General features: G+C 43.2%; 2 protein-coding genes across 2 annotated transcripts in view; one reads left to right on the top strand and one right to left on the bottom strand.

Annotated features, from left to right (window-relative positions):
* Nucleotides 1-23,784, bottom strand: part of RTF2 (replication termination factor 2) — a 44,436-nt gene that overhangs the window by 5,695 nt on the left and 14,957 nt on the right. The window contains exon 6 of the mRNA XM_081291760.1: nt 961-1,074. Coding sequence (XP_081147886.1) covers nt 961-1,074 — 114 coding nt within the window. The remainder of the gene's footprint in view (nt 1-960; nt 1,075-23,784) is intronic.
* Nucleotides 13,989-21,982, top strand: LOC308648073 (beta-1,3-galactosyl-O-glycosyl-glycoprotein beta-1,6-N-acetylglucosaminyltransferase 7-like; the record flags this gene model as incomplete). Its single annotated transcript, XM_081292773.1, has 3 exons — nt 13,989-14,955; nt 16,035-16,130; nt 20,389-21,982. 3 exons carry the CDS (start codon nt 13,989-13,991, stop codon nt 20,613-20,615), a joined length of 1,290 nt encoding a protein of 429 aa, XP_081148899.1. The 3' UTR covers nt 20,616-21,982.

Raw genomic sequence — 23,784 nt, 5'->3', positions numbered from 1 at the left:
GGCGGTATAGCGATACCAGACTTCAAACTATACTACACAGCAATAGTAACAAAAACAGCATGGTACTGGTACCAAAACAGGTGGGTGGACCAATGGTACAGAATAGAGGACACAGAAACCAATCCACAAAACTACAACTATCTTATATTTGATAAAGGGGCTAAAAGCATGCACTGGAGGAAGGATAGCATCTTCAACAAATGGTGCTGGGAAAACTGGAAATCCATATGCAACAAAATGAAACTGAATCCTTTTCTCTCGCCATGCACAAAAGTTAACTCAAAATGGATCAAGGAGCTTGATATCAAATCAGAGATACGGCGTCTGATAGAAGAAAAAGTTGGCTACGATCTACATACTGTGGGGTCGGGCTCCAAATTCCTCAATAGGACACCCATAGCACAAGAGTTAACAACTAGAATCAACAAATGGGACTTACTCAAACTAAAAAGTTTTTTCTCAGCAAAAGAAACAAGAGAGGTAAACAGGGAGCCTACATCCTGGGAACAAATCTTTACTCCTTTGTTTTTCAAGTTATAAGATTTTAAATCAATTGACTGTGATAGCAACTGCAGTCACTGCCCTTCTCCAAGGGCTCATGAGGGCTACGCTCTCTTGTAAGCATTTATAGACATGATCGCTGACCCTTCTAATCCTCCTGACAACCCCATGTCAGGTGCAGTTTTTGTCACCACCCCTACTTCACTGATGATTGAAGCTGAGCATGGACAAACAGAAGCACTGTGGTTGGGCCGCGACTGGACAGCTTCTAGAGCCCAAGCCCTCCAGGGCTGTAAGAACCCCCTCTCTAACCACATACCCCTAGCAGCTGTGGAAAGGCAGCCAGAAGTTTGCAATGGACTCTGGCATGGAGAAGAAGGCAGGGCAGACCCTTGAAGGACTGACTTCTACCCCGAGACTCTCAGAAAGGGAGGAAGGAAGCCAAGCCTGTTTCACTACCTTCTCCATCTTCGCTCGCTGTCTTCTCTCCTCCATCCTTTTCTTCAGCATTTCCACATCCTCCTTGGTGCCATTGAGCACAATGACATCATCCTCCTGGAAGGCGGCCCCGCACTGCGGAGGGAGAGAGAGAAGACAGAGTTGGTCACAGAAGGGAAGTCACTCTCAGCCCCAAGTGTCAGCTTCCAGCCTTTGCAAGGCTCCTATCATGACTCTGCCTGCATCTCAGCTTCACCAGATTTCGGGTCAAAGCCCTGGTCTAGGAGATCTGGTGCCCAAAAGAGTTCTGCCTTAGCAGCCTGAGAGGGCTGCCCCAAAAAGGCCTACCCACAAGGCCTCTGGGATCTGGATTCTGGGAGGGCTACTGCCAATTCTTAACTGGTAAGGTGGCACATGGTGCCAGCCTTTCTAGAAAATGTGGTTTATACTGAACATCTGCTTTCCTTCTGGGAGTCTAGAAGTTTGGTACATGCTAGGCAGAGGGTACGTAATCAGGCCACCCACAGCAAAACCCCTGGGTTACTGGGCTCTCTAACAGGCTTCCTAGGGAGATATGTCACCCGAACGCTGCTGCATGGCACTGCTGGGGCAGTTGGCTCTGTGAGACCCTTCCAGGCAGGGAGAGAGCACAAGGAAGCTTCACATGAACTCTTCCAGACTCCACCAGCTGTCTCGTCCCTTAACATCCCACCATGTATCTTTACTGCATTACTGTACTAGGTCTTAGCTGAGTGACCACTATATGCTAACTCCTGTCAGTCATTCTAGAAAATTCCAAGTATAGGGATGCTCTTGGGGACCTCAGATATACACTGGCAGAACAGAACCGTGAGCAGAATCTAGACCACCTGACAGTGCCCTGTTGTGTCCACTCTCAGTTCTGTTGGTGAGTGAGCCACCTCCCAGGTCATGTGTGAGCATTCTGTGAGCACTGCTGCCTCCCCTGCCTCTGCACCTGCAAGGTCCCGGTACTCTGCCTCCGTCTGTTCCATGCACTAATCAGATCTGAAGCCTTGGTCTGTCCATACTGTCTACACTGCTGTTCTCACTGCAGTGGCCCAGCACTGAACCCGCAGCCCGACACAGTTGGGACCTTGTACACTGGGGCTGGGGCAGGAAAAAAGAAGAAATCATGAGAACAAAAGGGGAGGCTCTGCCACCCATATTTGGAATTGAGGTTTCTGACTGATCTGCCCAGATAAGGTTACTCTTCCACCTCCCTCGGCCTCAGTTTCTCAGCTGTAAAGAGGAATGGTTTGGCCCAAAGGCAGTGCTCCCCAACTGGAGGAAATTCTGCTCCTCAGGGATGCTCAGTACTGTCTGGAGATATTTCTGGAGGTCACATCTGGGGTGCAGGTGCTACTGGCATCTTTTGGGTAAAGGGCTGGGACACTGGTAAACATCCTACTATACAAAGGACAGTCCTCACCACTGAGGCACCTAGTCCAAAATGCCACTCATGCTGAAGCTGAGAAACTCTGGGCTAGGGTCTAAATACCTAAATGCAACAGACATTTTTAAAAGAATAGGAATTTATAGGAAAACTTGTTCATCACTAGGGTAAGAAATGTCACCTAGAGCAAGAAAAAGGCAGAAGCTATAAAGGTTAACAACTTTTATTATATAAAAATGTCAATCTGGGTGTGGGGTTGTAGCTCAGTGGTAGAGCGCTTGCCTAGCATTTGTTGAGGCCCTGGATTTGCTCCTCAACACAACATAAGAAAAGTAAATAAGATAAAGGTACTATATCGATCTACAACTACAAGAAATATTTTTTTATAAAATTACAACTTAAATGACAAAGTCACAATACACGAAATAAAATATAAGTCAAAAGCTAAGAGAAAATACTTGCAGCAGATAAGACATTCAAAGGATAAATTTACAGAACACAATCATGTTTACGTAAGAACCCTTTATAAAATCCTCCTGGACAGCATCCTCTAAAAAAAGGCAATACACAGAAACTGAAGCAATACACCCTAGGCTGAGTCTCGCTATCCCCTGATGCTTGAGAAATGACTGGTACAGTGAGGGTTACATTACAAAACTATTTGCTTTTACTGCAATGGGAAGTGTACCGTAAAAAAAGTTTATAGTTTTATTTTACTTATTTCGCCCTGTAAGAGAGCTGGACACCATGCTAAATAAGACATGGTCTCAACCCTCAATGGAAGCGGGGTGGGATCTCCTAAAAATACCGAGTGAAAGAGAAGTGAGCTCACTCTTCCCACCCACCCTATCTAGAAACACGAACTGTTCTTCCCTATCTTACTCTGTAGCTTTCCAACTTGTAGAACATTCTGGGTCTTTAATGTTTTTCCATCTCCGTGATTTTTTTTTTTACAGGGTAGGGGGGCAAAAATCATGTTTCACTTCTTAATTCCAGGTATTGTGACTAGGACACAGAATGCTGAGTAAGCTCTGGAGAAGGTGGCTTGGCCAGCATTTACATTTCCTATCAAACATGCCTTTCTAAAAAAGATAAAAATATAATTTAACAAAGTTCACATAAAGTGCACAGGTCAATAGCATCTGGAGTTATTTACAGTTGTGCAACCATCACATAATTTTAGAATACTTTAACATATCCATCAGCACTCATGGTCTCCGCCCTACTTCAGTCATAGGCAGCCACTAATCCACTCTGTCTCTACAGATTTGTTTCTCCTGGACATTTCATATGAATGGATCACACAGTATATGAGTCTTTGTTCTGTGTGTGAACAGCTGCATTCATCAAGTACGATGTTTTCCAGGGTCTTCTATGTCGTAGCAAGTATCAGAACTACATTTCTTTATATTCCGCCCACTAAATTTAACAGCTAGCAGACATTCGAGTTGCTCCCACTTTGGCTCTTATGAATAATACTACTGAGAACATTCACGTGCAAGTCTACATGTAAACATACATTTTCACTTCTGTTGGGAAACCCCTGGGAGTAGAATCACTGGGTCATATCTGGACTTCTTGCTCAATCCTGGAGGAAGTGCCTCTCCTCCAAAGACAAACTGCCAAAGCTGCTGATCATTTTACATGCTCCTGAGCAATGCACAGGGATTCCCTTTCCCAACATCCTTACCAACACTGCTTACTGTCAATTATAACATCCTAAATGGTGTGAATGCGTTTTTTTGTTTGGTTTGGTTTTGGGGTACTGGGGATTAACCACTGAGCCACATCCCCAGCCTTTTTTATTTTGGGACAAGGTCTCATCAAATTGGATAGGGCCTCACTAAATCACTGAGGCTGGCTTTGAACTTGTGGTCCTCCTGCCTCAGCCTTCTGAGCTGCGGGGATTAAAGGTGTGCACCACCATATCTGGACTCGCTCATTGTTTTTTAATCTGCATTTCACCTAAAACCAGTGATGCTGAGCATCTTTTCATAAGCTTACTGGCCAGTTATATCTTCTTCAGAGAAATGTCTTATTTAAATCCTTTGCCAATTTCTTAATTGTGTCATTTGTTTCTTTAATGTTGAGTTGTTCTCTATATATTCTGGATGAGTTCTGTCTTAGTCCATTTGGACTACTATAACAAAATCATTTACACTGGGTAATTCATAAACACAGAAATTTCTTGCTTACAGTTCTAGAGGCTGGAAAGTCCAAGATCAGGCAAAAGCAGATTCGGCATCTATAGGTGAGGGCCCATTCCTCATGAATGGAGCCTCACATGGCTACAGGGGAAGCAGCTCTGTCAGGCCTCTTTTATAAGGGTCTTAACCCATGTGGGAGGGCTTCATCACCTCCAAAAATCTGACCTCTTAGTACTCTTGCACTGGAGATTAGACTTCAGCATATGAACTGGGTGTGGGGGTGGGGTACAAGTGTTCAGGCCACAGCAGGTCCCTAATCAGATACAACATTTACAAATGCTCTTTCCCTTCCTGTGGGCTGTCCTTTCACTTTCTGGTTGATGTTCTTTGAAGCACAAAAGTTTTAGATGTGGAATAACTGAGGTTACCAATTTTCTCTTTTACCACTATGCTTTTGGTCTTGTACCTAATAAATCATTGCCCAACCCAAGATCACGAAAATCTGCTCCTGTGTTTTCCCTAAGAGGTCAATCATTTAGCTCAGATGTTTAGACCTGTGATCCTCTTTGATTCCATCTTAATGCCTGACATAAGGGGGAGTCACATGTGGGCATCCAGTTACTCATGCACCATTTACTGAAAAGATTACTCTTCCTTCCCTTGAGTTGTCTTGGCCCCTTAGTAGAAAATCAATTAACCATAAATGTGAAAGTTAATTTCTGGGCCAATTTTATTCCACTGATTTATCCATTGAGTGGATAAGCCAACAAAATTTTTCCTGATATCTCTAAAGAGCCATTTGATAATATTATAATCATAGATATTAAAAACATTTTACCAAGTAAAGTCTATTACAAACCAAAATGTCCAGTTACTCTATCAGCCAGTATCTTTGAAAAAAATCCAGGTGGGTACCTTATCATCAAGAGGAAAGGTATTTCTGTGCTATCTGTAGGCAAGTGAACAGTGCCTCCAGCAGGCCTCCTTGTGCCCATCATAGGAGACAATGCTAAGTCCATGACCTCCTTTCTAGAAAGCAATCTCTACACAGAGAGATGTGGAGGCACTCTTAAAGTTGTCAAAGATTTGGTTAGCAACTCTCAACACATAGAAGACAGCAATCAATGTTTGCTGGCCCTCTTCTGCTTTAACTTAGCTGAATTATTCATTGTGGTTCTTATGTTTAAAAGTGATTATTTTATGCCAACATCAGCTCCTTTTCTAGAGTTTGTCTAAAAAGTTTTTCATGACTGAAGATACTTTCCCTAGACCCAGAAATCCCTAAGGCTGGTGCCACAGAGAAACTATTTGAGTAATTTAAGGAGATCCCAACTAGATGTTTCATTGGGACGCTTCTGAAGATAAGTGGCTTGTGTTCAGGTGCTCCAGGAGGCCAGGCCCAGGGAGGAGGACCCCTGGGAAGTCCCGGGCTAGGGGAGATTCAGATAAGAGAGTTCCTTGGGGGAGGAACATGTCTTTTCCTTGGAGAAGGAATGAAAATGAATCACAGAGATGGAATCAGGTGGAAGAGAAGGCCCAGTGGGGCCTGGAGTTGCAGCTCTGACGTCGGCAACCCTCCTGAGGGCAGAGTCAAAAGGGGAGAGGAGGCAGGTGACCATCCAGCTAGTGTCTCCCTGCCTCCCCTCCAGGATACCTGCTGTAGTTTCTTTGTGGAGTCTTGCTGCTCCTCTTTCCTATGGTGTTGAGGGTCAACAGACTCTCTCCTCTGGAAATGACTGATTATATGCTGTGGACCCTATTCTGCATATAACTTGACCCTGAGTTACTGTATTTTCAAAGCCGAATAAGCCATTCACAATAAAAAGTCAGAAATCATTCACATAAAAACTAAGCTATCTTGCTTGTTCTCTCAAAAATTCAAAAGATCCATTAACACTCAGAGACCTTGGTTGCTTGGACTTGAGTAGGAACATTCCCTTGGGACTGTGTACATAACTCTCTCCATTGCTCCAGGACTTATCACTTGTCCTGATTTCATGCCTGAACTTGGGAATTCAAGTGCAGTGGCTTATCCCTAAAAGGCAAGTGAGACAAGGGCAGGGAGCAGGTTTTCACCCACCATGCCAAGGGTGGGGCTCTTCTCTAGAGTGACCCTTTGCCTTCAGTATAGAAAGAGGGTAGGGGCTGCTGCAATGGTGCAGTTGGTCCAAAAGAACTGACCTTTTCCCTATGACCTATATTATCCTACTAAAACGGTTTCAACTATTGCTGAAATTATAAGTTCATTTAAAACCTTTGGTTCCTTTTATTACTGTGACTTAGATGCGCCTGAATTGAGGGAAATGATTAAACATGTGAGGCAAGCACTCTACCCCTGAGCTATCTCTTGGCTCTTAACACATGCTAAGAGAGGAAGGGTATATAGTTAGTATGACAATGTACAAAATGCTTATCACACATCAAAGAAAAATCAGACTAGTAACTTTACATTTATATGCTCCAGATATTAATTTTTTAAAGTTCTTTTAAAAATCCAGTTTGAAAGTGCCAAGAGGAACGAGTTGTAGACTTAGGAGTATCAGGCTAATATACCTATGTATCTACATCATTTAAGCAAATGGAACAGTGGTTACCCAATCTTCATCCTTACGAACATTATTTGTAACAAGGAGCTGATTGCATGTGTCTGACCTAAGGATTTCACTCCTGTGACAGTTATTCTCTGATTCAGAACCTTGTTTGTTCCCACACAGGACTTCATGGCATGCAGTAAGTGGATGATGCCTGCAAGCCTCTGCATTCTGGAAAACAGTGTCTTTTCTCCATTATGCGGCAAGCTCCATTTGGGAGCCATTTTATCTTTTTGCTAAACGAAAGAATGAGAATAGTCTAAAGAAATATTTCAGTCCAGGAATGAAAAGTAATAAAATTTTAAAGCCAAACAGTTCCCCATGAGTTTACAAAAAATTCACACTCCCTACTCTGAGCACATCCATCACACCACATGGTTTGAGAAAAACAAAAACCAAATTTTATGTTAATCTGAATGCCAAAGAGACAGCTCATTTTGGGCTTTAAAAAATAAAAAATCCCCACTGCATTCATATTGCTTTTTGTTAATTACACACAAGCCATCTGTCCATTTTATCTCTCAAGGCTTTCATTTTTCAAATTTCATTTTAATCAATCTGTATAAAAATTTATGTATGAACCCATTTATTCCTCGTCCATCTCCTTGGGTTCTTCTTGGGTCAGTGCTTTCCTGAGAACCACACAGGCAACTCTCTCCATCGTGTCCTCAGTTGTTCCTGCCATTTCTCTTTGGCTTAGAATGACTTCCTCCTTTCTGATAGAGCAGTGAGAATCAGGTAGAATCCAGCCCAGTCCCCTCCCTCCAGGAATGGCCAGTATGTACATAACAACTGGTCCAGTTCAGCAGCATCCACAGAAGAAACTTCAAGCACACGTTTAGGGTACTGGGGACAGTCATAGCAAGACTTCACAAGCTGGCAGGGTAGCCTTTCCATACATAATATGAGCTTTACTTGGTGAATCTTGTTTTATATTTTTTAATTTTTTGTACTGGGGATAGAATTCAGGGGTGTTCTACCACTGAGCTACATCCTAGCCCTTTTTATTTTTTACTTGAGACAGGGTCTTACTAAGAAGTTGCCAAGGCTGGTCTTGAACTTGAGATCCTCCTGCCTGAGCCTCCCAAGCTGCTGGGATTACAGGTGTGCACTACTACACTTGGTTTCACTTTGTGAATCTTGTTAGGTAAAAAAATGAGAACCTCAACTCATGGAAATGAAAGTTTCCACAGGAGCATGAAGCACACTGGCTCACTATGGAAAGGCTGCATGAATGCCGCAACACCTTTAGTTACGGAGATCTGGTCCTATCTGCTCAGTTAAGGTCTTTCCATGGCACCCTCAGATCCACTCTACAGAAAAGCAGCATATGCAACAGTCACTTCATTCCACCAGCAGGTGGGGACAATGTGGGCTCGTGACTCAACTGCCCAGGCCGGTGTCCAGACACATATGAGGAGATGACAAATCTTCACAGTATGTGACTTTTTTCCTTCTTTTTTCTTTGTCCTCAGTACTAGGACGGAACTCAAGGCCAGGTGCATGCCAGGTGAGTGCTCTGGCACAAAGCTACCCCGGTTCCCTGATGATGTGACTGACATCCCTTGGTGTCACTATTCTTAGTAGATCTGTCTACAGTGAACTTAAAGAGTTCATGAAAAACCCTTTAGAACCTGAGGAGGAAAGGACATTAAGAGGACAGGAGCCCAAAGGTGGAGGGGAGAGCAGAGCCAACCAAGGGGAGCAGGCGGGACCCACCCACATTGCTGGGGGAGCTAGAGAGGACAGGGTGCTCAAGGATCACCTTGCTCCCAGAGATGGTGCCTGTGAGCAACACTGGAGCCCATGCTTCAGCTGGATAGTATTCAGGAAGATGTGAGATTTTAAGTGACTTTTTTTATCACTCTAATGAAAAGGGGTCAGATAACTAAATTTTTGGCTCCTATTTTTAAAAGCATTTAACACATCTGACCCATGAATGCCAGGATCTCCCCTAACAGTTTCCAGAATGCAAGCTTCCCCTGCTGCCCTTCATCAGAGCAGGGTCTTCTCTTGCCTGGTTTTGTTTTTTCAGCAGGTGACCCAGTCTTGAAGAAATGGAGAAGCAAGAACAACAACTATTTTTCCATCTACATGACAGAATCAATGAGAATGCAACTCTCTGGGGATGCAAAGGCAGCACGGCCTGCCAGGCAACTCCAGAGCGGGAGCCACTGCCCAGGAAGCCACAGGGAGGAGAAGAGGTGGCGGCAGCCCTGCCAGGATCCCCACTTCGCAGAAGGCAGCAGCATCTTCTGGTGAGTGTCTTTAACTTCGCAGGTCCAGGAGTGCACAGGTTAAGTGTAATTTACCTCTAAAGTAAAAGTGTGTTTTTCTTCATTCCCTTTATGGCTTTAAATAAAAGACTAGACTCTGACTAACATTTCAAATGCAGATTTGTGGGCATCTTTTGAAAAACAGTCTCACTTTTTGTTTAAGCCAAAGAAAATAAAAGTGGAATATTTTCACAGTATGAGATCAACTAGATTTTTAAATTTAAAATGCTATCACCTGTTAATTCCTTACAGGGAGGTAATAACTAAATCAACCTCCAGGCCATGTCCAAATCTTCAGTTCTCATTTTGTGCCAGTAATGAAAACAGACTGTTTTATTGGTTGTGGTCATTCTGAGTGGATATCCTAAAATGAAGTTTTCTTCTTTACATCAAAATGGCTTACAAAAGTTTACACATGTCAAAGGAGCAAGCTTGCTGTGATTAAGACTTCCATTTTCCTGGATAGCTGAACAGTTTTTGATTTCAAAACAAGCCCAACTAACACAGTAAACCCAAATGGTTCAAGGAAAAGTGTTCCTGTCCAGGGTGCTCTGTACATTATTCTGAGCCTACAAATGACAAAAGTAACAGACACAAGATTTTCACTGCTGTGGCCCTGGCCACTTCAGACAGGCACAGTGAATGGAGAGAGACCCAGGCTCTGGTGGTCAGGGACACAGACCTCCAGGGAATGAGAGCTGATGAGATGCCTGGACTGGTGAGCGCTGAACAACTCCTGGGGCCAGCCAGGCTCAGCATGGCACCACTCCTGCACTCCTGCGCCCACCCAGCATGCTTAGGAGGCTGCCGTCAAAGCCCATATTCCCAGTCTCCAAGCCAAATATCAGGTTCTCAATAAGGTAAATGTGATAATGAGCATTGCTGGTTTTTTTTCCTTTAAATAAATATCTGAAAAACTTTTGAGTATTAAATAAATTGTTTCTGCTGATTAAACTTATATTAATGTCTTAAAGCAATAATATTTTAGAATATATGACAAGATACTTTAAGTTCATCTTGAAAGATGCCCATCTATTATACATATTTACTTGCTGGAATTACCTTTAAAAGAAAAGACTAAAGAAAAACAAAGTATAAAAAATTCTGCATAAAAGTGAGTGCTTATGAAGAGCCAGTACCAACCCCCACAACAGGCCCAGTACCAACCCCCACAACAGGCCTTCCCAACAAATTAAATCTCATTTCAACAAATTTAGAATGCCTGCTCTAAAAAAACGGCCCTGGGGTGACTCATGGCACCAAACCCACTACTGAGGCTTGCTGGGAGTGGGGAGGGAGAGCACAGAATGAACATGGACGGTAGGTAAAATGTTCTGAAACGATTCCTGGGAAGTATATTGGGCTTAGACAAAAACACAAGATGCAGGACAATTCCACTGAGAACTATAATGAAATTATTCCTGTAACTGATCAGAATTCAGCACTGGACAAAGGGGGAAAGTCACACTCTACCTTTGCTCCACCTTTAAGCCACTGTAGCCATGGCTTTGATCCCTGTCTCATGGCTACATTCCGCAGTGTTTCCTGACTGTGGCATGGCTTCAGTCCACTGTGTAAGCTTCATGTTATTTGCTATCTGGAAGCTATTTAATTCTACATATGTTACAATACTGTAACAATGCTCCTGTTCAAAGGCTGCAGCTATGGGGTAGCAAAGATTACTAAAGCACACATGGACTAAGAAAGACAACCTAAGGAAAGGCAGTATGTGGCAAAAGCCTCAAAGTGATCTCACATGCCCAAGAATTTAGAAGCCATGTGGGATTTAATAAAGCCCAGGAACAGGACATAGAGTGGTAAAAATGCCCAGGCTGGACAAAGAACCTGAATGTCAATTCCATATACATATGGATAATGTGTGTCCATTCTTTCTAAAGCCTTTAAGGAAATAGATATTTAAAATTTTGTGGAGGAAAAAAATGGCTCAAAAAATCAGTAAGATTATACTTCTTTAGGATTTCATATTCCTTACGCTTAGAAGACACTACCTACTTTTCTTGGAAATTAACTTAGTGATAGAAAGTCATAGGTGTAATGAACACATTTCATTATGGATAAAAAAGTTGACTTTACAATAGAGAAAAACGACACCTGAGAACAGCTAGAAAATGCTTGCAAAGCAGAACAGAGTCACCATTACCGTAAAAGGGAAAATTGCCAGCCCCAAAGAGTAACCCTGGAATTTTCACATTATCCCCTGGATGTCATGTTCAAGAGAGAGCAAGAACTATTTATTTTCATCAGCAATGCACTCTTCAAAGACCTCATAACAACACCTGACCTGTCAGCCTCACAAAGCCTTCGCTGAAGTAATAACAGAAAGATAAACTGCAGGTGGCATTCCAGTAGGTAACTATTCTGAATTTCAAAGTGAATCAGAACCAGAGTTAAGCAGGCAGCTGTAAAAAGCTGCACTCCCAGAATAAGAAGGAGAGGTAACCAGTCCCCACGCCACCAGCTCCCCCTTCCTGCCTGTGTCTATGAAGGGAGGAAAACCACTCAGTCAGGTTCCACCCTGAAGGACAACGGGCTACCCCTGGGGCTGGTCTTCATTTAATTACATAAACTACTGAAAATACCCAATCCTCTGGGCTCTGCCACCTCTGGACGGTCAGGGTTACATGAGAGAGGGCTATGTGGGGACAATGTGTCTGCACAGAGGGGCTTACTTCTACCACAGGAGCAAAACCAAGGCAAGAGACAAAACTTCACCTCCCTGCCCCGCAAACTACAGCTACAACACAGGAAGAGATGTGACAAAAAACTACACTATATGGCTTACCTGTAATCAAAGTTTCTAAACACTGTAAAAAGCTTTGCTTTCATTTTAAGAAGGTGTTTTCTTTCTATTCCATTTCTAATTTTATTACACAGCTTTGTTTATTTTAGAGACCATACATGAAAATGCTGAGTTTTACGTTTACAAAGTACTATGTAACTTATAAAACATCTTTAAGGTCTGACATTTGGGGCAATCAACATTTACTGCACCACCATCGAATATCATGACCTGGCTGGTACATTTGGGCAGGGGCAGCTTTTTACTTTTCAAGCATACTGGGTAGAAAGAAGCCGTACAATGAAAATAAATATAAAACATTTTAAAAATCCACAATCAACATATATTTGTGGATTTCAATGCCTCACAGTCAAGAACACAAGGATAATTCAAAATGCCGTCTGGTCAATCTGAACAGCACGTGTAATGATGAGAGGACAGGCAAGGCATTATGTCAGCTCCAGGACAGAACTCCCGTCCAAAGAACAGAGGCTTCTGAAGAACAGGACACAGAAAAAGACGTGGCTTTTTATGGGAACAGAGAGACATGACTCAAATGACATTTTAGCTCACAAATTTCCTACCCTAAATTTCTAAGAATGGTAGCACTAATATTTAACTAATTAAAAGACTTTTGATTACTTTTTGCTATGGCTACACCTATTCATATACCTATATATAGATCAAGATAGGCAACTACATTATCATCAAATAACTTCATTAGATACAGACATTGTATTTAATCAGTAAAGTATTCCTTTAAAACAATTCATAAACTAATTCAAAAGATTTAGGTTTATAATCACAAAATTTGTCTTACTTTGTCATTCGATTTACTGAAAAGACATAATTTCAACATAATACAGAATAATGGCATAAATAAATGGGGAAAACACTTGAAAATATCTCAACATCTTCAGTCAGCAGGGAGATGCAGAGTCAAACCCCAAGGACCCACCACTCCATGCTTATTAGAACAGCTACAGTTAAAACACCTGATCTCACCCAGCGCTGACAGGATGCAAAGCAAGTGGACTCGCATATACTGCTGCTTCAGCCACTCTGGAAAACAGCCTGGGGGTGTCACGGGGTGGGGGGGGGAATGTAGTGATGAGTGGACCAGCTATAGCACCATCTGATGTTTAGCCAAGAAAACGAAAATACCTGCCCACACAGGCTGGTACGCAATGCTTATAGCATCCCTGAAACACAAACTGGCAATGACTTAAATGCCCATCAGCAGAGGAATGCACCAACTGCGCCCAGTCATACGATTGAATACAGCAGTAAGAAAGAACAGGGATAAACACAATGACAAGGACGATTCTAAGCAGCATTATCATAAGTGAAAAACACCAGGCAGAGAAAGTACATGCTATAAAATTCTAGAATATGCAAATGAATCCAGAATGACAGAAAGCCTGCCAGTGACTGCTCAGAGGTGGGGATGCAAGAGGGAAGGGTTAAAACTCAGGGGTGGGGAGAACGCTTGTTATCTTCACTGTGGTGGTGGTTTCTCAAACATTCAAATACATAAAAACTGGCTCTATTCTAGTCAGCTGGTGGTGTGCAGCTCAGCCCAGCTGAGCAAGGGGGTTACCTGAGACCAGGCCTTTGAGCCCAGTCTGGGCAACATGGTGAGACCTTGTCACAAACAAAACACTGGTAAAATTATGAACTTTAAATACATGTAGTTTTAGTATGCTTTGATAAAGTTGGAAAAAAAGTTACAACACTCTAAATTCTACCTGTTGTTCTTTTAGGAAATTTAAAGAAAAACTTTCCGACTGCAGTAATCAGAATGCGCTTAGAACTCAAAACATGAGCCAACTTCGAGCCACAAAGCCTGGGCTCCTCGTGTGTGTAGCAATTTGCATCTTCGTTTTCCTTTACTTAAGAAGCCCAGATCTTGAGGAAGCAGAGGAGGCGCCCACCTCTCCAGAAGCAGTGGAATGTGGCTTCTATCCAGATGAACTATGTTCAGCTTTATTTCAAGGGAAAGAGGCAGCTCCCCAAATTGCAAAATTCTGTAAAAACCCTCAAACAACTGGAATATTTGCTTATTTACGTACACCAGGAAATTGCTCCAGGATTTCCCAAGGACTGCACTTCATAACCAGGCCCCTGTCTGCAGAAGAGGGTAATTTCTCTTTGGCATATATTATAACCATTCACAAGGAGCTGGCCATGTTTGTGCAGCTTCTCAGAGCTATTTATGTACCTCAAAATGTTTATTGTATTCATGTTGATGAAAAGGCCTCAAAGAAGTATAAGACTGTGGTGCAAAGCCTGGTTGACTGTTTTGAAAACATCTTTATTTCAAAGAGACAGAAGGTGGTTCATGCTGGCCTTACAAGACTACAGGCAGACATTAATTGTATGAAAGATCTAGTCCACTCCAAATTTCAATGGAACTATGTCATTAATCTTTGTGGACAAGATTTTCCAATCAAAACCAACAAAGAAATCATACACCACATCAGAAGCAAATGGAATGATAAAAATATTACTCCTGGAGTAATACATCCACTAAACATTAAATCCGAGGCCAGTCAAAATCATCCTGAGCCCAGTCCTGAAGGAAATGTCTACATATCTCCAAATAAAAAATTCAAACACAAGCCACCTCATAACCTAACAATTTACTTTGGAAGTGCTTACTACATACTCACAAGAAAGTTTGTGGAGTTCATACTGACTGACATCCGTGCAAAAGACATGCTTCAGTGGTCCAAACACATCCTCAACCCAGAGCAGCACTACTGGGTGACCTTAAATCAACTAAAAGGTAAGCGCCATCCGACCATACAAATGTCTGCTCAGGTCAGAAGCAACCGTAGGAGTCTCATTCTTAATTGAAGATGCTTTCTATTTAGCTGTCTTCCTGTGGCTTTGTAAATGCCTGCTTGAGGAATCCAGGTCTTTGGTTTTAGGAGTCTGACATTAGCAAAGGCCACCAGGTTCCCAAGCAAACATGGCTGTATTTGTTCCCTCTGTAGAAAGGAGTCTGGCATTTTGCCTTCACCTCAGCCAGAGCCTTTTGAAAATGCTGAGCGTAACTTTTTGGAAAGTTCTTCATTCTTCCCTCACTTGATAAACACTACTGGAGATGCATTAGGGTCAAATGGTGTGCAAACGGCCATTAAGAATGGAAAATATTAGGGGCTGGGGACAAAGCTCAGTTGGTAGAGTGCTTGCCTTGCATGCACAAGGCCCTGGGCTCAATCCCCAGCACCATAAAAAGGAAAATATTAAAGCTGGTTGGTTTTTTTGTTGCAAATCTAATACTTTGGATAGGTTCTCCAAGGCAGAGGGAAATCTAACACCCTCCTCTAAGTGGACTTAAGTATTTCCTCTTTGTAAATGGCCAACTGGCTCCTCAGGAGCATGGCTTTAGGCTTAAAAAGCCACGCTCATCAGTCCAGAACACTGTGCAAAGGACCTGGCAGAGACTGCCGAGACTCCTTTTAAAATCCCATACCTGTTTTAAGTCCCAATTTCAAATCACTGGAGAGGCTGTTCCAGAACAATCAAAATCCAAGAACCCCCATGACCACGAAGAGCACCCACCTTACATGAATGAGTTACAGGGGAGGCAAAGGGATGAAAGAACACCAGGCACACAGATGCAGAGCCTGGCCCTTGGTCGACCCTGACATCACCACCAGAGTGGTACACCACCTGCCCATGAGTGCTAGCCCCTGGTAGGACATAACCAATGAGGTGCCTCAGCCAACAATGGACTGCCCCCTGTCCTTCTCACTGACTGCCTGATCTAGAGGGAACGGCAATGACCTTGCAGAAGAACTTGTACTAAAAGTTCAGGAAGCTGGGTCCACAATGTGTGTGTTGGTTGTGTCTCCTTAGATGCTCCAGGTGCTACGCCAGATGCTGGCTGGGAAGGGAACATTCGAGCCATGAAGAGGAGAGCAGAGGAAGGAAGTGTCCATGACGGATGTAGAGGTAAAAGCCAGCAAAGCAAGGCTACGCAACCTGATACAGAAATCACACAACTGCTGCCTCAACAGTGGTGGGGGCCGCTGCAACCAGGCTTGACCTGGAGTCAGTGGCCACCCAACAGCATGGGTGTCAATGTGTACAAAGTTTTTAATTTAACATAAGCTCCACACAGAAAAGATACAATTCTTAAACATACCTGGGGTTAAACTTTCATGAAGTGAATAAGCAGGGTCATAACTGAATAAGTTTTCAGATAAAAGTCACAAGCTATCTGAATTTTTTTTAAATCTGCTTTTAGAATTCAAACCGAACATTGACTAAAAACGAGCCCTGTGTTCGCTGTGCATTAGAATATAAGACTGAATAACGCAGGTGCCTGATGACAGTGGGGCGAGCCAACTGCTGCCATTCGCAACTGCCTGCTACTTCTTTATATAAACAAAGTTTTACTGGAACAAAGCCACACCCATGTGCTTGTTTTACTGTGTGTTTGTTTTTGTTTGGTACTGGGATTGAACCCAGGGTTGCTCTACCACTGAGCTACATCCCAGACATTTTTTTTTTTTTTTTGAGACAATGTCTCACTAAATTGTATAGTCTGGACTCCAATTTACAATCCTCCTGCCTCAACCTCCCAAATCACTGGGATTATAGGTGTGCACCACCATGCCCAGCAGTACCTTATTTATGATAGTGAAGGGCAGGACTGAGTAGGGACCCACAAAGCCCAAAACATGTCCTCTCTGGCCTTTTACAGATAGTCTGCTATGCCCTCTCTAGAGCATCGGGCCTCACACTTGTGTTACCTGCATGCTTTCTAAAAGAAATAAGGAAAAGAGATTATTACATTTTTAAGTAATTCAAAGTTTATCCCCCCCCCCCCCCCGCAATCTATTCCTCGTCTTTTTAGTGTCCCAGAGATTTTAATCATGGGAGGGGATAGATGGATACCCTAAAGCCGGGTTTTGGATGGGGAGCATGTGCCTTTATTCCATGAAAAGTCTAGAGGAAACTGATTGGGTGAAGAGGGGCTCTTGGCACACCATGCTGGGGGATGCCTAGAGAGAGACACTGGAATGTGGTTCCTGTGGACCTCTTCTGGCCCACTGTCCCCATTCCCCCACCCCCAAGATGGCTTCTTGGGAGGTGCAGTAGTGTAGGGGAGAACAAGATGCAGGACAGGCAGCTCACAGTTCAATGTCAAGGAGTTCAGCAGAGATGCCAATGCTGTGAGAGCTCATGAAAGGAAAATGGCAGGGGGTGCCCAGCCTTCAGGTGGAGCTGCAAACAGTAGTGAATAGAGAATGCAGAAGACCCAAGCAAAGCTATATGAAGGTGGCTGTGGCAGAGCATCCCCTCTGCAAAGACACTTGGGCCCTGCAGTTTGTCCATAAGTAGTTTCCTAGCCACAGGCGGGGAACTACTGCAGAGATGGGACGACCTGTTCTAATAGTGCATTTGGGTATGGCCTCTGGGTTTGACTAGACAAGCAAAATAAACCAAGTTCAGTTAGTTTTCTAGCTATTAAAAAGACTGACCCCGGGGCTGGGGATGTGGCTCCAGCGGTAGTGCGCTCACCTAGCATGTGTGGGGCGCTGGGTTTGATTCTCAGCACCACATAAAAAATTTAAAAAAATAAAGATGTTGTGTCCATCGAAAACTAAAAAATAAACATTAAAAAAAAGACTGACCCCAAACACATGGGCTATAGGTAAATGAAAATATAAACTTTGATGTCAGAATAGTTCAAAGACAAGTAATTCTTGTGGCCTTGTGCACCTCCACCTCCTGAGAGGTAGCAGCAGAAGAGCTGGAATTTTTTCCCTTTTGCCTTGTTGGTGGGGGTGGGGATGAATTTGTGCACACTGGGCAAGTGCACCACCAGTGAGCTACGCCCCACTCCTGGGGTAAACATTCCATGAAGTATCTTTCAATGGGTAGACATGATTCAACTCGGGAGCTCTTCACAGGGCAAGAAGGCAACAGCGCAACAATAGCAGGTTGACAAACAGCCTGCCTTTCATTAGGAAGCAGGCACTCCTGCCATTACCACAGGGGTGGCTAGGACCAGTACCTAAGTGCTCAGAAAAGCAGGGGGCTTAGATGCTCCCTGAAAATGGTGTGCAAGTGGTGGAAGAAGGGTTATGGCTACCAATAATACAGTAATGGCTCAGGAATACAGTAATGGCTAAAGATTTACACGGTGGCAACCTGAATGTTTCAACAACAGCACTGCCCCTAACTGCAAACAGTTCAGAAAGTTCTTACCATCACTGGCTTCAGGGTACAAACTGTTTGGGTATGGCCCCTGGGTTTGACTAGACAAGCAAAATAAACCAAGTTCAGTTAGTTGGCTGAACAGCAGTCACACAGCCACATGTGGGCAGCATTCAGATCAGCACAGACTCAGGCCCAGCACTAGGGGTAGAAACGGTGATACACCTTCCAGAGCCTGCACTCATCCTCACAAGCACTCTCAGGTAGACGCTAGTATCTGACCCCAGGCTCACCTAGTCCTAAAGCCATACCCAAATGCACAGGAAGGGCAGAGTTGGGTCTCAAAGAAGGTGCAGCTGCCCATGGCAACAACACTGGCCAGCTCACATTCAACCCTGCCACAGAATGCCAATATCCCACAATAACCAGCAGCCAAGAGCTCCTTTATTTTTAATTACCCACACAGCATTAACAGGACCTTGAAAATGTTCCATTTTTTCTGTTTCCTTCTAGTTCAAACCCATATGCATCTAATCAACAGTTATGAAGTTATGATCAAGGGGTAGCTGATTCATTGCTCACTTATGTCCTGTTTTTCACATTGCTTATCTTTGAACTTAGACTTTTCAACTACTTAGATATTATTGAGATTCCATCACTTCGTACCAAGAGTGTTTATCAGTTATCCAGGCATGGTGGCACACACCTGAAATCCTTGCAACTCAGGAGGATTGCAAGTTCAACACCAGTCCAGGAAACTTATGAAATCCTGTCTTGAATATATATATATATATATGTTTTTTTATGGCTGGGGATGTAGCTCAGGAATAAAGCACCCCTGGGTCCTGTTTCCAGTACCCCCCCACACACAAAAAAAAGTCCATCACTTAAAAAATGTTTCATCATGATAATAGCTGCCACCAGTGCCATGCCTACCAAGTGCCAGTTCTTGGACCTTTACATAGACTCTGCTCAGCAAGAGCAGAGTTCCTTCTGATTTTATTTCAGTCTTATAAACAACATTAGACTTTTCAGTTTGCAGTACCCTCTCCCTTTTAAAACACTATTTCCTGGGCCGATATAGGGAGGGCAAAAGAAGGAGCTCAGCAGTGAGAGGGCAAGGTCACCAAATGGACAGGCCTCTGCTCCAGAGCTGAGACCTCACTTCTCACCTGCAAACTGAGGGCACAAATGGAAACCACATCAGTGTGGTATCGAGAGGATCAAGAGAGCAGAAGGTACCACACACAGTGTGAGGCACTAGAAATGCCACAGGGTTTGTCTCAAAGGGATCCCATCAGCACTGCTTCCAAATGCAATTTCCCTTTTAATTAAACATGACATGCTCACTCTGCAAAACCAATGAAAGACAGAGCGATGTTCATTAAAACTAACACCTTCTTGATAAACTACTCACGACCTAGGAAAAGACTGAGAAGGTTGTGGAATCAGAACCTAACAGAGTAGGGCAAGGTGGTGCACACCTGTAATCCCAGCAACTTGCAAGGCTGAGACAAGAGAATCCCAAGTTTGAGGCCAGCCCGGGCAACTGTTATTTTGATACTTTGACTCAACATAAAATAAAAGGGGCAGGGTGTACAGTATAGCTCAATGCTGTGGGTCCAATCCTCAGGTATACACACACACACACACACACACACACACACACACACACACAAAACACATTAAAAAAAAAAAAAACACCTATCAGAATTTAGATTTTACCAGGCAAATGAGTGCTACTTCAACTCCCTGTGCCACAACTAGCTAGGATTCCACAGTATTCACCTAAGGCAGCCACACAAGTATCAAACATTTTAGAAATCATAAACAAAAAGAATGAAAATGCTCCTTTTTCACCTTAAATTCAGAACTCAAAACACAAAAGCCTCAGCTAAAGCAATCACGGAAATGCTATTGGTCTGAACTCTTATGAAGGTGCAGAGGCTGTCAGATGCCATCAGAAGCAGCACAGCCTCTTTTCTGTGTGAATGTGAACTGCGGGGAAACAACGGCAGCTCAGTTTTCGTCTTTCTTCTTGTAGGCCACTACATCCAAGACACCTGTGTGTACGGACTAGGAGACCTGCCATGGATCATTAAGTCACCTTCTCTGTTTGCCAACAAATTTGAACCCTCCTCAGACCCACTTGTGGTTACATGCTTGGAGAGGAGGCACCGACTTCAGACCCTAAGGCAGGCAGAAGTCCCCGTGGAACCACACTGGAGTTTCCAACAGGAAACTCGTTTCAACATGAAACTGACCCACTAAGCAGCGTGGACACTCTTTTTGGGATCACTCTGTTTCCTGACTTGAAACAAGAGGACGAACCAAAAGAGAAAGAATGGGACAAGACCAGTCCTAAAATGAATTCAGAAGCATGCTATTGACAAGATTTTACTATTGATTACAGGCCACTTTTATAGCTTTGAGAAAGAAACCACAAGAGAAAAAATAACTCAAGCTACCAGTGGTGACATATGGAGAAACATCTGGAGGCAGACAGCTTCAGGAGATGGTTGCTGAAAACCTGGGTTCTCCAAATGCTGAGATCCAGGTTCAAGCTGAAGCTAAGAGCAACACATCTTGTTCTGAGGGCCTGGAACTCTTGTATAGAGACAATAACGGACAAGCTCCCACTGAAAATGAAAACATGTTTATCTAAAGTTGTCCTTATTGGCTGAGAACAATATAACCTTATTCTGGAGAACCCTAGAAAAATTCCCAACCGTTAATTTCTCTGGGTCAAATAAGTCCATGCGGAGTGGAAACACCTGAGTGCCCGACACCACCACAGCTGTAGGGGACGCTGGACGATGAAAATGTGGTGAGAAAGACAGAGGCAGTGAATCTTGATTTCTAACTTTTATATTTTTAATTAATTTAACTTCAGATACTATATACACGTGTGGTGCAGGGTTACTGTGACAGAGCCAGGCCTAAGGCACTGATGGTCTGAACTACCTCCAGCCACAGATCCAGCTCTCCTCCCTCGCAGGGTCCCTGTTTTATTGTTGCTGCTCATTGAGAATTTTATACACACTAGTTGAAAATTTTCTCTAAAAGTGTTCATGGCATCACACAGGATTGAAGTATACAGCCACTAAAGAACACAGCACAAAACAACTGAAAAAGGAAAAGCAGGAGGAAACTAAAGAAGTGAACATATTTCAAAGGCAAACTGCAAGCACCTCAGTAAACTCAATCTTCCCACACATACAAATAAAATCACAGCCCTGGAGAGGCAGGAAGCTAAGGAGAGGAAGAGAGGTTCTGAAGGCAAGCACCACAGGCCAAATTTAAGTGAACCACAGAACAGGAAGATCTTGATTTAAATGAACATTTCTTCCCCTGAAAACGCACAGAAAATATCAGCAGTACCAGAAAGACAACAGGAGTCTCCTGCAGCACACCACCATTTTGCTTCAGTCTTCCAGGCAAATAGCATTCTCAAAGGTACCAACTGAGACATTCTGACTGCCTGGCTTCACCATAATCATGTGCTCTGCATTTTATAAAAACTCACTAGTGACTGGATGCAAGCCACATTAAAAAAAAAAAAAAAAAGAAAAAAAGAAACTTAAGTCTTTTCAGTGTACTTGAAACATGGGGGTACGGTGCAGGGCTACTATGACAGAGCCAGGCCTAAGGCACTGCCTTCACCCCATTTCAGTGTCAATCCTTAGAACAGTCATACACTATGAAGAGTGACCTGATACATCAGAATAACTACCATCAGGGCTACTGTGAGGATCGAATGTGTTATCATAGAAGAAGCACTCAGAATAACATCTAATGCTTTCGCAGAGCAGGAAACTGGGGCACAGGCAGGCAATGAAACCTTCCCAGGATCACTGGGCTCGGAAGCTGGCACTGGAGCAGGCAAGCAGTCTGGCTGCAGAGTCCAGGCCATCACTCAACTCCATGAGGTCTGTGCCCTCATTGGAAGGGGCACAGACCTGCCCCTGCCCTGCAGGCTCCAATACTATCACAAACATAGCTTCCTAAACAATAAAAGTAAGAAAGTAACATAAGAGACAGTGCAACAAAGCAGCTTGGGACCTGAGCTCTGGTGGAGTTTTGGGGGAGGCAATGGATGAACAGGGTGAGAGACAGATGGCCACTCTGACTATGGAAGGCTAAGAGGTCAGGCAAGTGGCAGCCTGTTAGTATCAAACCAAGAAGAAGCCAATGCTTGGTCTATTCTGAACCAGACTCTATGGGTACTCATTTGTAAAGTAAAAGGAAAAATTAAATCATAGGTAAAAAAAAAAATGTCTGAAATACATTGGCAAGGCCATATATTATGCGATTCCCCGAAGCTAAACATTAATCAAGACCATAGAAATTGCAGAAATCTTAACCTGGAAGAGGCCAGGGTCTGGAAATTAGAATTAGGATACCAATTTTGAAAATATTTCCTTTCCTAAGTAATCTTTCCCTTTCTACTCTGCTTACTTCATAAAATGAATGCAAAAAGACAACATCAGCACACATAGTTTTACTTCTTATTTTAAAACAACCACAAATCCCATTCACCTACCTAGAAAGCCCAAATATACAAAGCCAGAAAGTTAGCAAGCCAAAAACTACTTATCATACCCCTAACATCTGCTCAGTAGCACTTTTCACATTTTACTACTATGCATACAAATCATCTGGCAATCTTCTCAAAGTGCAAATTCTATTTCAACAGGTCTGAATTAGGGCTGAAATTCTGCATTTCTTAAAAAAAAAAAATCAAACAAACTCTCAGGTGATGCTAATATCACACATCTATGGATCATGCTCTAAGTAACAAGCACATCATTTGTTGGCATCCCATAATTACTCCAATTGCTGCTGCTTCTTACAAGAAGTGAAGAACTCAGTAGGGAATACAATTAATTTTTTGGCTACTGATTTGTTTACAGTAAAAATAAAACAAAACAAAAACCCTAGCAACTGTATCTGTCTGGATCCTGTTACCTGAAATCAAGTGCACACACCATGTGTTTTCCAACATGGGACCAAGGCTATTTCAAACCCTTTAATCTCTTCTAGTGAGCTGAAAAGTCCAATGTCAGTGAAACCACGGACGTGCACACCTGTGATCCCAGCAGTGAGGGGCTGAGGCAGGAGGATTGCAAGTTCAAGGCTAACCTCAGCACTTAGCCAGAGCAATGTAGTAAGACCCTGTCTTAAAAATAAAAAGGGTCAAGCACCCTTGCGTTAAGCCCCTAGTAGTCCACCTGCCAAAAAGTAGAGAAAACATATGCCCTAAATACCCTTGAGGCTCCTGACATTGTTCTAATGTCAGTGACTTCTCTACATTTCAGACACTATCTAAAAAAATGAAAACACTTGTCTTGGTTCCTGACACTGTGGCTTTATTTCCCTTCAGTGACATCTGCATGATTTGCTGCAGCTCCAGAAGATGTGTCATTGCTCTTCCCCTCTG

Source organism: Spermophilus citellus, assembly GCF_964194105.1.
Source record: "Spermophilus citellus genome assembly, chromosome: 4".
Classification (NCBI taxonomy): Eukaryota; Metazoa; Chordata; class Mammalia; order Rodentia; family Sciuridae; genus Spermophilus; species Spermophilus citellus.
The sequence above is the reverse complement of the archived record's forward strand: the minus strand, read 5'-3'. Positions and strand labels throughout refer to the sequence as shown.